This window comes from Prionailurus bengalensis, chromosome A3 (assembly GCF_016509475.1).
Source record: "Prionailurus bengalensis isolate Pbe53 chromosome A3, Fcat_Pben_1.1_paternal_pri, whole genome shotgun sequence".
Classification (NCBI taxonomy): Eukaryota; Metazoa; Chordata; class Mammalia; order Carnivora; family Felidae; genus Prionailurus; species Prionailurus bengalensis.
In genome coordinates, this window is record NC_057354.1 from 55,063,586 (window position 1) to 55,078,740 (window position 15,155).

Genomic DNA, 15,155 nt, shown 5'->3' on the forward strand with positions numbered 1-15,155 from the left:
GTGCAACCACAGGTCTAGTATTAGTAAAGGCAATCGGCATTTTAGTAACATTGCGTATTCAGGATATCTCTGCTTTTAAATTTTTTTATTTTATTTTTGAGAGGGAGAGACAGAGCGTGAGCAGGGGAGGGGCAGAGAGAGGGGGAGACACAGAATCTGAAGCAGGCTCCAGGCTCCGAGCCGTCAGCACAGAGCCCGACGCGGGGCTCGAACCCACAAACCGTGAGATCATGACCCAAGCCAAAGTCGGACGCTCAGCCAACTGAGCCACCCAGGCACCCCCAGTATACCTCTGCTTTTAAAGCTATGGGGTATTCAGGAAAAGAGTCAAAAAGCTTTCCTAGTGCATACCCCACCCTCCGCAGGGCTAGAGAGGCATTAGAAGGAGCACAGAACTGGTCTCTAATTAGCTGAGGGGGATTAGCTCATAAGTCTCCCCCAGGTGAAAGGACTTAATGCCCCAAGCCAACCTAGCCAATTAAGTTACAAAAGGAACTAGCTGTTGAGTGAATTACAGACTTCTCATGCTCTCTATTTTATTATAATGGACTTCAAGCCATTATAAATGGAGCAGTCAGTGTGGTTACTTTCTTTTTTACTGGGGTAGATTGAACCACTATTTCTACAAAGAACTCTTTGTAATTGGAATTCATGATCCAGATTTCACCAGAATCGATCACAAACTTTTTTTTTTAAGTTTATTTATTTTGAAAGAAAGAGAGAGGCAGAAGCAGAGGGAGAGAGAGAGAATCTCAAGCAGGCTCCGCACTGTCAGCACAGAACCCAACGTGGGGGTTGAACTCACGAACTGTGAGATCATGACCTGAGCAAAAACCAGGAGTCGGATGCTTAACTGACCGAGCCACCCAGGTGCCCCTCGATCACAACTGTGAATGACCCTGTGTATTTCATTCCATTTTATTCCAGGTGGCTCAGTGACAGCACAGAGCGACCGTATTTTAATAGGTGGCCAGTGTACCTTAAACATTTGATAAGAAGCAGTCCTCAAACAAGAGTCGAGCGCCGAACTGACTTACCACTTTTCTTGCTTAAAGTATCAGATGGTTTACTGCCCACACATCATAATGTGCCCCCACCCACCTTAGCAGCCCACCTTCCACCTCTCACACTGAAGTTCATGCTGCCGTAGCTGATCTCCTGACATTCTCACCGCAAGAAATGTCCACACCCACCTACCACACACCGTTTCTTTTGTGAGGCCTTTCCTGGCCATTCCAGAGAAAATTAGCCTATGCCCCACCCTTCAGCACTTCATTCATCAAATCACAAACTATTTGAGCTCCAGGCAGGAGGCACCCAGCGAAGGAACAAGAGAAATCAGCGACCTGTCTCCTGGAGTTCCCTTCCGATGGGACAAACACACACACACACACACACACACACACACAGTGGGCTCTTCGTAAGTATAGCACTGATCACACAGATCTGGAGCCAGTTATGTACCTGCTCCTGCTGAGGTTTGTGAACCCCTCAAGGCTGTGCGGGGTGTCTGATTCCCACGTGGACCCCCAGCACCCAGTCGTTAGAACTCGCACTCCCCACTCCCCGGACTGCACAATCCAGCTTTGAGACGGGAGCAAACCAGAATTCCTCCTGCAGGGCCAGGAGCCTGGTTCTGACTAGCAATGTCCTCCCCCCACCCCCCGCCCCCGGTGTTCTTTCTTGTCTGTTCACAGGACTGGGTGGCACAAAGTACATCTCCTTTGAGGAGCGACAGTGGCACAACGACTGTTTTAACTGCAAGAAGTGCTCCCTCTCCCTGGTGGGGCGAGGCTTCCTCACAGAAAGAGACGACATCCTGTGCCCGGACTGTGGGAAAGACATCTGAAGTCCACACCGCTGACTGCTGGCGACACTCACGGAGTTATGTACGCTCTCCTTCTCAGCCAGGCAGTATTGTGTCTGGTCTCCACCGGCCGCGTTGAGACTCTCCTCTTGTGCTTTTCTCAGTGATATCCACGTTTGTTTAAACCCTTTAATCCTTTGTACTAGTTCAGTCCCAGGGAAGGAGGAAACCCCTGTGTAAACCCTCGGTGGGAAGCTGGTTTTGGAGTTTTGTAATCAAGCAAGGCAAATCCAAGTGCAAAAATCCTTTCGAATGACAGCTTTGTAAATGTATCTTTCTTTCACTGCGTATTTAATTTTTAAGTGCAATTAACATGTCACAAACTCGAGTTTCCCAAACCACACGAGATAATGCAGAGTAGGTATTTACAAGTATGTAACTTCCTGTCGTGTAAGCCCTAAAGCAAGATTATACAGCTTACAATAAAGTTATCCAGAACAAAATGGCCACACAGTGTGTGAAACAATGACTAAACGCTGAAATTCTGAGCACCGCGGTATAAAACGCTTTATCGTATGTTCCGCTGATCGCTGTATGAAGTGCAAGTTCAGACGGGCTGGGTCAGCGTTCACTGAAATTACATCACACCTTTCAGTGCAAAGAAGGCCTTCAGTCAGCAGCACAGCCTCTCTCTTGCTACCTTCTCTTTGTGCCTCTCTCCCAAATTCTCTTGCTCTGCATTGGATGCAGCAGCATAAACTCCAGAATATGAGCAGCAGAAAATGAACTAATGACAGTGAAGGCAGTTGGGGGGGGGGCGTGTCACTTTTTCTTTTTAGAGAAAGAGAGAGAGGATGCAAGCAGTAAAGGGAGGGACTCTTTTCAAGTTTGTTTACTTTTGAAAGAGAGTGAGCATGAGGGGCAGAGAGGGAGAGGGAGAGAATGAGAATCCCAAGCAGGCTCCACGCTGTCAACACAGAGCCAGAGGAGGGGCCCAAACTCACAAACAGTGAGATCATGGCCTGGGACGAAATCAAGAATCAGACACTTAACTGACTGAGCCACCCAGGTGCCCATTGGGGTTTTTCTTTCTTTTTTCTTTTCTTTCTTTTTCTTCTTTCTTCTTCCTTCCTTTCTTTCTTTTTAAAAATTTTTAACTTTTTTATTTTTGTGACAGAGAGAGAGCAGGGGAGGGGCAGAGAGAGGAGGAGAGAGAATCCCAAGCAGGCTCTGCACTGCGAGCACAGAGCCTGATGCGGGGCTCGAACTCACGAGTTGTGAGATCATGACCGGAGCTGAAATTCAAGAGTCGGCCACTTAACCGACTGAGCCACCCACGTGCCCCGTTGGGGTCACTTTTCTTAACAGAGCTGAGTTCTTTCCCAATGCCATGGGTCCATATCCTACCTTGACTTGCCTTCTCGTTCATAAAGTGAAGGATTTCAAAAGGATACAAGCACCTTGAGGCCAGAGATGACCTCTTGTTCATCTGGGTATTCCCAACACCCTAGCAATTTAGGGCATGCTTTGGAAGCCTTCAGTGTTTCTGAAAGGGGGGAAAGGAGAGAGAGGGAATTGTGGCTATAAAGATGTGAGCTCCTAGTTCGGCATTAGTCTGTAAAACCATCTGTGAAAGCATAGTATACGACCGGAAAGCACTGAGCCAATTTATGAGACACGGCAATGTGTATTTCTCTTTACAGAATGGTAACACTAGTGATTTTTGTCCTTAGTTTTCTGAGCGCGGTACCATAAAACGATAGGCCATGCAACAGAAAACTCTGGTGGAAATCAAGTCCCACCCATGCTGAGCATGTGTGAAGTCCGTCCCTTAACCTGCGTGCCAGTGCACGTGAGAAATGTCTGAGACAGGCCATCTGAGGACTCCACGACTCGCGAGTCGTTTTGCCTCCTCCTACTTCATGGGATAAAAGTGAAAACGTTCCTGCAAGTGTGCCTTTTGAAACAAAAATAACAAAATTCAAAATAAAAAGGTAAGAGCTTTGCGAATCTCATTGTGGAGCAGCTTACCTCTTCCTCATTAGACCAACAGAGACACTGGACGCACCCAACCTTAAATTAATGGTAGGGGAGGTTCTACTTCTAGTAAGGAGTTCCTATTGGACTCCAATAACTTTCTGGACAAAAATATTTAAAAATCTTCGAAAACCCTGGTGCACGACCCAAAGCAGGAACACTGGGGAGGGGAGCAGATACCTGAAGAAGAGAATGGCGGTGGGTAGGTTTCCCATTTTCATGGCTTTTACCGAAGGGCGGGTCCCAAAGGGGAGCTAAAACTCTGTTAGAGAACCTACGGTCTTACTGGCTTGAAGACCCAAAGGCCAGAGCTTGGCACAAACTGTCTCTGGGAGGTAAGAGTGAAAAATGGTATGAAAAAGAACCCCGAGTTCTCATGAAATCCCTACCAATCTCTGGCTGACAGCTAAATCACATGCAGAGGCTAGACTCCCAGTAGCCCAGCCAAAGCTCAAAGGTTGGGATTTTCGGGATGGTGGTGTGCAGAGCTCAGAGACTCTCTTCCCAGTGTAACCATGTAATTGGGAGAACTATGTGCGTGTGTGTGTACCAAATAAATACCTTCAACTCTTGGAAAATTACCCTAAAGGTGAGCAGCAAATGGAGAAACATGCAGGGAAATCTATAGGTTATAGTAAGAAGAGTGAGAGTCTACAGCATTTGACCACGGACTGATCCCACCGCACCCCTGCCCCCAGTTTTATGTGACAAAAGCTCTACTCTGGGCAAGTGCAGCCAAGAAGGTAAAGGCTTCTACTGTTCTAGGGCTGTGCCCCAGGCATGACAGTCTGACAATCCTGGGATTCCCATCACTCCTGCTCCAGCCTGCCCACAGGGTGGAGGCTCCATGTTAAGAGGGGCAGTCTGAGAAGAGCAGAGGCTACTCCTAGGAAGAGGATTGTGTGAAGACATTTATTAGGATGATGTTGGTATGTTCCGCTAAGGATACCGGTCCTCTCTGTCGAGCACCTACTCACAGAGGTGAAGCCAGACACCGTCCAGCCCCGAGGTGTGGGTGTAAGTGGCAGCTTTGTGAACTAGGAGCTCCACAGCTCTGCAGGAAGGGACTATTTGGTACCAAGAATGGAGGAATCTGTGCCTAAGGGGATTATCATAAACAATGGGGATCTTGGTGGCAACTGACTGAGAGGGGGATGGTAGGTATAGGATACTAGCAGCAAAAAGCAAAATGGCAGATGAGCCAGGAGTTTAATGGAGAGAACCAGGGAAAGAGACAGGTAGGGAGAGCCCTCCTGGGATCCCACTTACCCCTAGGGTTCTGGAAGACCATAGGCATGTACCCCGTGGATTGTACCCACTCCGGAGCAAACAGTGTGGGGGTCCAGAAGACCATGGGCATGTACCCCGTGGGTTTTACCCACTCTGGAGCAAACAGAGTGGGACCCAAAGACCACTTGAAAGCATTCTCCAAGTCACACACAGATCATCAGCAAAGAGCATCTTATTAGCTCAAAGTGCTTACGCAGAAACCTCGAACCAAATGCTGGCCAAACATATAAACATGTTCAAAAAACTGAAGGGACATATATAATAACAACTCTCATCAGAGAACACCAATAAAGAGATAAACATTATTTAAAAATCAAATGGAAATTCTGGAGTTGAAAACTATAAAAACCAAAATGGAAAATTCACTAGAGGGGATCAACAGTACATTTGAGTTGAGAGAAGGAAAAAAAAAAATCAGTGAACTTGAAGATAGATCAACAGACATTATGAAATTTGAAAAATGGGGAAAATGAGGAAAAATTAACAGAACATCAGAGCAATGTGAGACAATGTTGAGAACCAACATAGATATAATGGGAGCATCAGGAGAGGAAAGAGAAAAGGGACAGAAAGAAATACTTTAAAAATTAATGGCTGAAAACTTCCCCAAGTTTGATGAAAATTTTTTAACCTACTCACCCATTCAAGAAGCTGGACAAACTTTAGGGGAGAGACTTTGATGTTTGAGTCCAACCACATCAAAACCTGGGTCTGCCTCCAGCCTGACTCTACTCAGCCTTCTATCAATTGGGAGTCATGACACTGCATGATATTTCTAACTGGCTCTAAAATAACACAGTTGTACGATACTACTTTTTATTAAACAACACTTGCCATTAAATTATGAAGTAAAACATACACAGAAGTGCATCATACAGGTGTTAGGTAAAACTGAGCCATAGAGATAGAAGTAAGAATGGTGGTTACCTCTCAGGGAAGGGACACGAGAGAAGCTTTTGGAATGCCGGAAATGTTCTGTATTATGGTTGGCAAACTATTGTCCATGGCTAAATCCTGCCCACTGCCTGTTTCCTTAAACAATGTTTTGTGGGGTTTTTTTTCAACGTTTATTTATTTTTGGGACAGAGAGAGACAGAGCATGAACGGGCGAGGGGCAGAGAGAGAGGGAGACACAGAATCGGAAGCAGGCTCCAGGCTCTGAGCCATCAGCCCAGAGCCCAACGCGGGGCTCGAACCCACGGACCGCGAGATCGTGACCTGGCTGAAGTCGGACGCTTAACCGACTGCGCCACCCAGGCGCCCCTCCTTAAACAATGTTTTATTGGAATACACCCATGTCCACTCATTTACGCATCGTGCGGCCCACAAGACATTTTTACTACCTGGTCCTTGACGGAAATTTTGCCAACCCTTGCTCTAAACCTCGATCTGGAGAGTGGCTACATATTTAGGGATATATAAATTTGCTCTGTAGAAGATTTTTTAAACTCTACAGTGGTTTATGATACCTCAATAAAAATAAAAATATGGGGGTGCCTGGGTGGCTTGGTTAGTTAAGCATCTGACTCTTGATTTGGGCTCAGGTTATGCCCTCAGAGTCGTGGGAGACTGAGCCCCGCATGGACTCCATACTGGGGGGTGGAGCCTGCTTAAGATTCTTTCTCTCCCCCCTCGCCCGCCCCCCCCCGCTCACACTCTCAAATAAATAAATACATACATACATATGTTATACTTTTTATAGTTTTCTCTACCGAACAATTATTTTCAAGCTCACCTTTCCCTTGAAACAAAGCAAGCGAACTTGCCTGATCTTTACTTGGTGATTCTAATACACGAAACGTCTGGAGGTCAGTCCCTATCACCTGATGCTTCTAGTGCGCCTCATGCTTGGTGCAGTGTTTCCTCGTAGGCTTGGGCACTTTTGACTTGGGCTAACTAGTCACTGACCTTAGAAAAATCATCTGTGGGGGTTTCCTCGGGCTCAGGATGAGCCTGTCTTCCCACAGACGATTTCTGCTGCCTCTGCCACGCACCTGGAGCACCCCCGAACTGGAACCGCTTCCCAGTCACTTACTGTGTTTCTTTCACCACGCTGGCGGTCTAAATTGTGGCTACAGATCTGTATGTCAGCCTGCTTGCTCGTTTCCAGCCTCCGCCACCCGCCCTGCTCCCTTTCCTGTTCTTCCTTCCTGTTTTCCCGTTCTTCCTTCCTGTTTTCCCGTTCTTCCTTCCTGTTTTCCCGTTCTTCCTTCTGTTCCTTCCCTCTTGTCTTCCCGCCCTCCCTCGGTAGGGCAGGTTTTCTTCTCATTTATCTTTGCCATGTGGGGTTGCTCTTTGGGGTCGTAGCTGTTAGGTTTCCTATTTTGGGGGACACGGGGCATTGATGTCTCTGTACTTTACATCACCGTCATCAAAGCCATGGCTCACGTTCAAGAGAACATCAAAGTGGCCTGCTTCCCTGGATTCTTGTGTTCTCTTAGACTTGTGACTGTCAGCTCATCAGTGCTTTTTTTCCCTCAAACATTTTTTTCCAGCAGGGTTGTTCCTTACGTTTAAAAAGTCAGCTTCTTGCTCTACGGTTTGGCATAAGAAAACGATAAACGTTTGTTAATTCCTCTCTTTGTGACTCAGTCTACAATGTTGAGACTTACCTTAATCTTGCCTATTTTAGTATGTTGGAGCTTTGATTTAAAAATGTAGAACTATCTTGTAGAACAAGTTATATATTTATTAGAATTACATACTTACACTTGGCGGTAGTATTTAGGATACTGTACAATTTTTAAGTTTATGTATTTATTTTGAGGGGGGGGGAAGGGGCACAGAGAGAGGAGAGAGAGAATCCCAAGCAGGTTCTGCACGGTCAGCGCAGAGCCCCACGTGGGGCTCAATCTCACGAACTATGAGATCATGACCTGAGCTGAAATCAAGAGTCAGAGGCTTAACCAGCTGAGCCACCCGGATGTCCCAGGATATTCGAAAATTCTTACTAGTTTACCTTCAACCCAAACCACGAAAATCCAGTCACCAGACTAACTGAAAGCAAACAGGTTTCCTCATGAGGCAGTCACCTGTTGTAGAAACTCATCAAAGAGAAGTGACTGCCGTTTGGCACGTGAGCTAGACCTGGGCACTCGGAGGCTACCTGCTCCCTCCCTCGTCCATGGAATGTGGGAATATAGCTTGCCTTTCCCGCTCCCAGAGGCTGCCCCATGGACATGGCCTTGAGATAGTGATGTGGGGTTGAGAACACCCACACTGTATATGTGACGGAACCTCGTTAAGGGCTCTTTATCAACTTTTACAACCTGGAGGCTGGGCGCCGGGATCCATTCATCTTTGTTGCTACCCAAGACAAGCCTCGTATAGAAGTTCCCTTTGCTTATTAAAACTGCCACCTACCAACCTGGAGCGGCCTTTCTCTTCAGTCTCTCCCTGCCCTCCTGTGAGGGGGCCAGTTTCAGATTCCACCCGGGGAATCTCCTGAGATGGTTACTAACACACATGACCTTGCATGGACCCTGACTGTAGCAAACAGCTCGGTAAATGTATCTGCTCTGATACAATGAGCCCTGGAGCCAGGCCGATGACCACCGTCTCAATACTGTCCTTAGTGACAGCTTCATCTCTGATAAAACTTCAAAGACATGTCTGTGAAAGTCCGCAGTGCTGGCGGTGAAGCAGAACCCTAGAGGTCAGCAGAGAAAGCCTGGTCATCAACAGAGGTGAAGCCAGAGTGTATTTAAAACACATCACTGATGGGGCGCCTGGGTGGCTCAGTTGGTTAAGCATTCGACTTCGGCTCAGGTCATGATCTCGCAGTCCGTGAGTTCGAGCCCCGCATCAGGCTCTGGGCTGACAGCTCGGAACCTGGAGCCTGTTTCAGATTCTGTGTCTCCCTCTCTCCCTCCCTCCTTCTCTGACCCTCCCCTGCTCATGATCTGTCTCTGTCTCAAAAATAAATGTTAAAAATAAATAAATAAATAAATAAATAAATAAACAAACATTAAAAAAACAAAAACAAAAAACACATCACTGATTCACCACAGTTGGACACAACCCAGTCTGTAAACAGAGGGCTGCCCACAAGTCATAAAGCAGCCTAATAAATAAATTCTAATTCCCTTTGAGAAGATTTTTAAAAAATTAGCTAAAGTAGAATAAAAGTGGGATTAACTTGTGTTGTCAGTTAATCATATTCCTTTGGAAACTTAAAATAGGCGAAACATAAAATCAATTCTCAAACATCGTTAGTGATGCCCGTTGGAACTTGAGGGCACCTCTCATTTGCTGCCTGGCCACTAAATGACAGAATGGGGGCTCTGGGATCCGTATAAGGTAGAAATATGGGGAAAGAAGATCTGGAAGAGACTTGAGGGTCAGAGAGAAGTCTGCTTCCTGACAGAGGAGGAAATGGGGGAGCATGGAAGGAAAAAAGCTGACTCGAGACTACACAGAGGCCAACATACTAGAACCCAGGTCTCCCGACTCCTAGCTCAGTGAGAATTTTCTGATGGCAGTAAAAAGCCAGCTGCTATACATTTTTATAATACTTACATCTCGTCCCTGTGGCAGCCAAGTTGACTGTCCTTTTGAATAACTGCTTTTCCAAAAGCTGGTGCCTTTGTATACGTTGTTCCCAGGGCAGGGATGGGGTGGCTTCCAGAAAGGGACCCAACCTCTGGTTTAATACAGAAGGGCGTAGGTTTTAGTCACCACTCGGCCCACAATCAAACTGCCCGCCTTCAGAGAAGCCACTCGTCCTCCAGGTATCAGCGTCCTCTTTTGTAAAATCAGGAAGTTGGATTAGACTGTGTTTACAGTCGGAATAACCTCCACTGGAGAAGAACTAGAAAAACCCATCATTGGACTTAATCAGTTTCAGGGAGGGTAATCTATCTAAAATAAAACACAAACTATTTTCTTACATGAAGAGATGATTATGGGGGAAATGCCATCTCTGAATACATAGCAGTTCTTCTGAAACACCGAGGAACGTCCGGGTGATACCTATGCCAAAATGTGCATAAACTAAGAAAATGATCTTCTTTTTTTTATTATTTTTTTTATTTAAAAAAAATTGTTTTAATGTTTATTTACTTTTGAGACAGAGGGAGACAGAGCATGAGCAGGGGAGGGGCATAGAGAGAGGGAGACACAGAATCGGAAACAGGCTCCGGGCTCTGAGCTGTCAGCACAGAGCCCGATGCAGGGCTCGAACCCACGAACCGTGAGATCATGACCTGAGCCGAAGTCGGACGCTTAACCGACTGAGCCACCCAGGCACCCCGAAAATGATCTTAAGAGTGGCAAAGCAACTGGGAGAGAATGACAAATAAAACCCTGTTACAAAAATAGGAGCAGTGTAACTTTCTCCCCAGACATCTATCAGCAATTACAGTTAGAAGCATGTGAATAAAGGGGCGCCTGGGTGGCTCAGTCAGTTAAGCATCTGACTTTGGCTCAGGTCACAATCTCATGGTTTGTGAGTTTGAGCCCCACATCAGGGTCTGCGCTTACACTGCAGAGCCTGCCAGGGATTCTCTCTCTCTCCTTCTCTCTCTGTCCCTCCCCCACTCTCTCTCTCTGTTTCTCTCTCTCTCTCAAAATAAATAAACTTAAAAAAAAAAAAAAGAACACACTTCTTTAAAAAAAAAAAAAGCATATGAATAAAAAAAAATCCAGGAACAAGACAAACGAACACACAGCAACAACAACAAAAAACAGCGACAGGCTCCTAGATACAGAGAACAAATGGGTGGCTGCCAGAGGGGGTGGGCGTGGGGAGATGGGGGGAAATAGGTAAAGGGGATTAAGAGGTAAAAAATAAATAAAGAAGTTGTAAAATAAAGAAGTCATGGGGATGAAAAGTACAACACAGGGAACATGGTCACCAATAGCGTAATAACGCTGTATGGTGACTATACTTACTGTGAGCGTCTTATAATATATGTTATTGTCTAATCACTAGGCTGTACATCTGAAACTAATATAGGTCAACTATCAAAAAAAAAAACCACAAAAAACCAAAAAACCCAAGCCTCTCTTCCTTCTGCCCCCCCTACACTTTCTGCTCCCCACCGGAGAGGTGGTAGAGAGGCCAGGGAACAGGACAGGCCCCTCCTCAGGGCCCCCCTGCCCATGCGACGCCATACCCGCACATGTGGGGCCTTCAACTACCCAATCCAACACTAACCTATGTTTTGATTTGTCTCAAACACAGGGCATGTAAATTAATTTTTAACTCATTATTTTCCCCCAGCAGATCTTCTAAAAGAAAAATCCATTCTGTTTTGGGTTGGCTTCCTCAGGTTTCAAAGAATTAAAAACATAACTAGTAAACTATCTAGAATGCAGAATACCGTGACTTGAACTATTAAATGTTCTTCAGATTCCTTCTCAAGTTATTTGAATACTTAGACTGAAACAATTGGGATTGATCAAAGGATAAAACCCTTTGAGGGCAGGGGCCGTGTCTTATAAGGATGCCTTGTAAGAGTGTGAAAACACAGCAAACACCTGTTGAATGAATGATACGTTTTTCCAGGGAGTTCACTTTGTTTGCGATTAAGAAAATAGAGAAAAGTTAACTTGACGGTCTCTTTTTCGTTACAATGGTAAAACCGCAAACCCATCAAGTGATACTGACTTAAATGAGAGGAAATGAGAGGAATCTGTCAAAATAAAAGCAAACGGAACTAGGCATAAGCGCCATACTCTAATTGGTAACGTTTTGCACACGGATTCAGGCTAACAATTCTGCAGCTGCTGGAGTGCTGGAATTGAACGACGAAGGAAATGGATGGTGGACGGTGGGAGCCAAGTTTCTCACTGTTGGGGTGGGAGGTTACAGACAAGCAAGGGAAGCCTGGAATGATCCATAGGTAATGAATTCAAGTTGGAGATATCAGTATGAACTTATATTAAATTTACTTTACAGAGAGATGTTTAAGATGCGTGTATCTACATGGTTAGTACACACATCTATTTCTTTGCTCTGTCAGTTGAGATCTAGAAGCAACGACGCCCCACTCTCAGTGTCCAGATCTTGCTAACACCATTCATCAGTAAAAGGAACCAAGACTCTGTGGAGGAATGGCTGAGTTTAGGACGGGGGCAGGAACTTCACAAGATGAACCTACAGCAGCTGGAAGCCCTAGAAAGTAAGGAAGGGCTCAAAAGAAACCACAAGGATGAGCCAAGAAAGGGACACAGGAGAGAGGTGAAAGTTTCCCATGGCCAAATCTGGAACGACTGGAGAAAAAAAGTAAGAAGGCATTAGATAATAACCCAAAGTGTAAGAGTCCAAGTCGACACTGACATAAGTTATTAAGTAAATAAATAAGGGCGAATAGATCAATCTGCACACAGTAATCACAAGTCATTTATGTGGAACACTTGGCCCATAAGGTGGAGAATAATGCTCTCCTCAGGTCTTCCTTCCAAAGAGTCCAGTAGGAAGAGGAGGAAAAAGAGTAGCTCTGCATTAACCCGACACAGAGTACCTCAGCCAGGTGACCAAGACTAACACTGCAAAAACAGTTAAGTCACGTTGACAGCACGTACCCTTAACGTGGGATGACAGTGGAGCTTTACCTCGGTGATGTTGCCTCCCAAATCCATAACCCCAGTCTAGTCATGAGAAGAACATGAGACAAATTTGAACGAGGGACCTTCCACACCTATCTAACCAGCATGCCCCAAAACAGTCAAGGTCATCCAAAATCTAAGGAGAATCTGAGCAACTGTCACAGCCAAGAGGAGTCTGAGGAGACCCTACGGAGGAGTCTGTACGTACTCCTAATGTATGCAGGGTATCCGATACTACAGATAAGGTGGTGTCCTGGATGGGATTCTGGGACAGAAAAATAACATTAGGTAAACGATTAAGCAAATATGAATAAACTTACGGACTTCAGCTAACAATAACGGACCGGTATTGACGGGAAGTCCACAAACGTACCAGACCGATGTCGATCAGTAATAGGGAAAACTGGGTGTGCAGTATACGGGAAGTCTCTATCCTTTCCTGGCGATTTTTCTACAAATCTCGAACGTTCCTAAAATAAAAGGTTGATTTTTTAAAAATTTATTTAAAAAAAAAATCCTATAGCAGGGCAGGATGGACTAACAGAAAGCTTGGCTAGATACGGTGTTTCTACATTTACAAAAAATCTCTTTTGCCACAAGTGGTGTTTTAGTCTCTTAAGGTTTAATCATTAGCCAAAGAAACAGAATATTTTAGTGCAAATGGACTGAAAAACAAAATGAAAAAACTTGGATAATTTTACTAGAGAAAAAGATGCTTAGAGCTATTACATACTTTATTGAGCCAGTCTTATTTCTGTCTTTTGGCTAAATGCTTGGTCAAGTCTGAACAGTTGACGGCTTCCAGTTGCTCTTAGAATCGAACCCAAAGTCCTTAGCATGGCCCACAGAATCCGGCTCCTGCCTACCTGCTTTGGCTGCATTTTAAACTACGCTTCCTGCTATTTTCACTGATTGGAGCTGCACAGTCTTTCTATTCTGAAATCCTTTCTTTTTTTCGTTCTAAAATCCTATTAAGTCTCTCTGCTTTCACTCTTCTTGTCCGGTATCTGTTATCTAATGCCGGGCAGCAAACCATCCACGACACTTGGCGTGGCTTTAATGTAGCCCCTATTCTGTTCACTCAGGATGTTCAGAGTCTATCTGGGCTGGTCTCACCTTGGACACTCATGGGGCAGCTGGAGCGGGGATGGGGGGTTAAGTCACACCTGGTGGTCAGGGCTGTTGGCTAGTATGTTTTTCTAGCATACTAGAAAAGTGGCTCTCTCAGGGGGCTGCAGTAGGGGTCCCAGAGTGAGAGGAGCATTCAACTGATGAAAGCAAATCACAAGACCAATCTATATTCGAGCAGCAGGAAACAGACTCCATGTCTGACAGAAGGAGCAACAAAGAATATGTAGACATTTAAAATCTATCACGTGTACAATGCTTTTCCTGAAAGCTTTCCTTAACTGTCCCCTTAAAAATAATCTCTTTGGCGGGCACCTGGCTGGCTGCCCGTAGAGCATGCAACTCTCAATCTTGGAGTCGTGAGTCGGAGCCCCATGTTGGGTAGAGTTTACTTAAAAGAGAATTTAAAAAATGTTTTTAAATTTCTTCAAAGAGGTCTTTCCTAACATACATTTCTTTCTTCCTTTTTCTTTCTCTCTCTCTCTCTCTCTCTCTCTCTCTCTTTTTTTCCTTTTGAGAGAGCTAGAGCACAAGCTGGGGAGGGGGCAGAGGGAGACAGAGAATCTTAAGCAGGCTCCACACATGGCTCGATCCCACAACCCTGTGATCATGACCGGAGTTGAAATCAAGAGTCAGATGCTCAAGTGTCTGAGCCACCCGGGCACCCCGCAACCACTATATTTAAAGCAGCTCTTCACCCTACATTCCCCATCTCTCACGATTTCATTTCTCGGTTTGATTTTCTGTCATTACGTTCATCCATTATTTCATTGAACAGGAACATAATTAACTCACACCTTTGTTTTTTCTGCCACAACACTATAGACAGCCAGGTTTAACAGCTGGAAAAGCAGAGCACTTCAGTAAACAGCACTTTAGGAAAAACAAGGTAAATGAACATAAATTTGTCTCTTCTGTCCCCTCCCCAAAAATGACCTATTTTTTTAAAATTCAAGGTAGATAAAGTAACCTGAGGTGTTTTTACAAGTCAGTTAATTTAGAGCTTCGGTTTCCAACATTAAGATGACCAGTTTAGAGATTTACTCTTTAAAGACCACCCCAAACACAAATAATCCTTTCGCCTGAACCTCTGGTTTGTTCCAGTTTGTTAAGAAAGCTTACACAGGATAAGGTCTGAGGGACTTGTTTCCGTCTACCAAAGAATAGTGGCAGTCGGTGTGTCAGCCCCTGTGGCGTCAGGCTCTCCTGAACGCCAGGCCACTGTAGCCCCCAGCACTTCACGGTAGGGTCCCCAAGACGTGGCTGGACTATGGGGATCATGCCTGATCCCAGTCAATTCTGGTACAGAAGGTCGTACTATAAAGAATGACACTTTTCCACT

The 15,155-nt window shown here is 45.3% G+C and overlaps 1 protein-coding gene across 2 annotated transcripts in view; it reads left to right on the plus strand.

Annotated features, from left to right (window-relative positions):
- The window catches only part of FHL2 (four and a half LIM domains 2), a 67,761-nt gene extending 65,447 nt beyond the window's left edge, over window positions 1–2,314 (plus strand). For both annotated transcript variants that reach the window (XM_043603044.1, XM_043603043.1), the window contains exon 6: window positions 1,698–2,314. In XM_043603044.1, the coding sequence (XP_043458979.1) occupies window positions 1,698–1,849 (152 nt within the window). In that variant the 3' untranslated portion in view covers window positions 1,850–2,314. The remainder of the gene's footprint in view (window positions 1–1,697) is intronic.
- The last annotated feature ends 12,841 nt before the right edge of the window (window positions 2,315–15,155 follow it).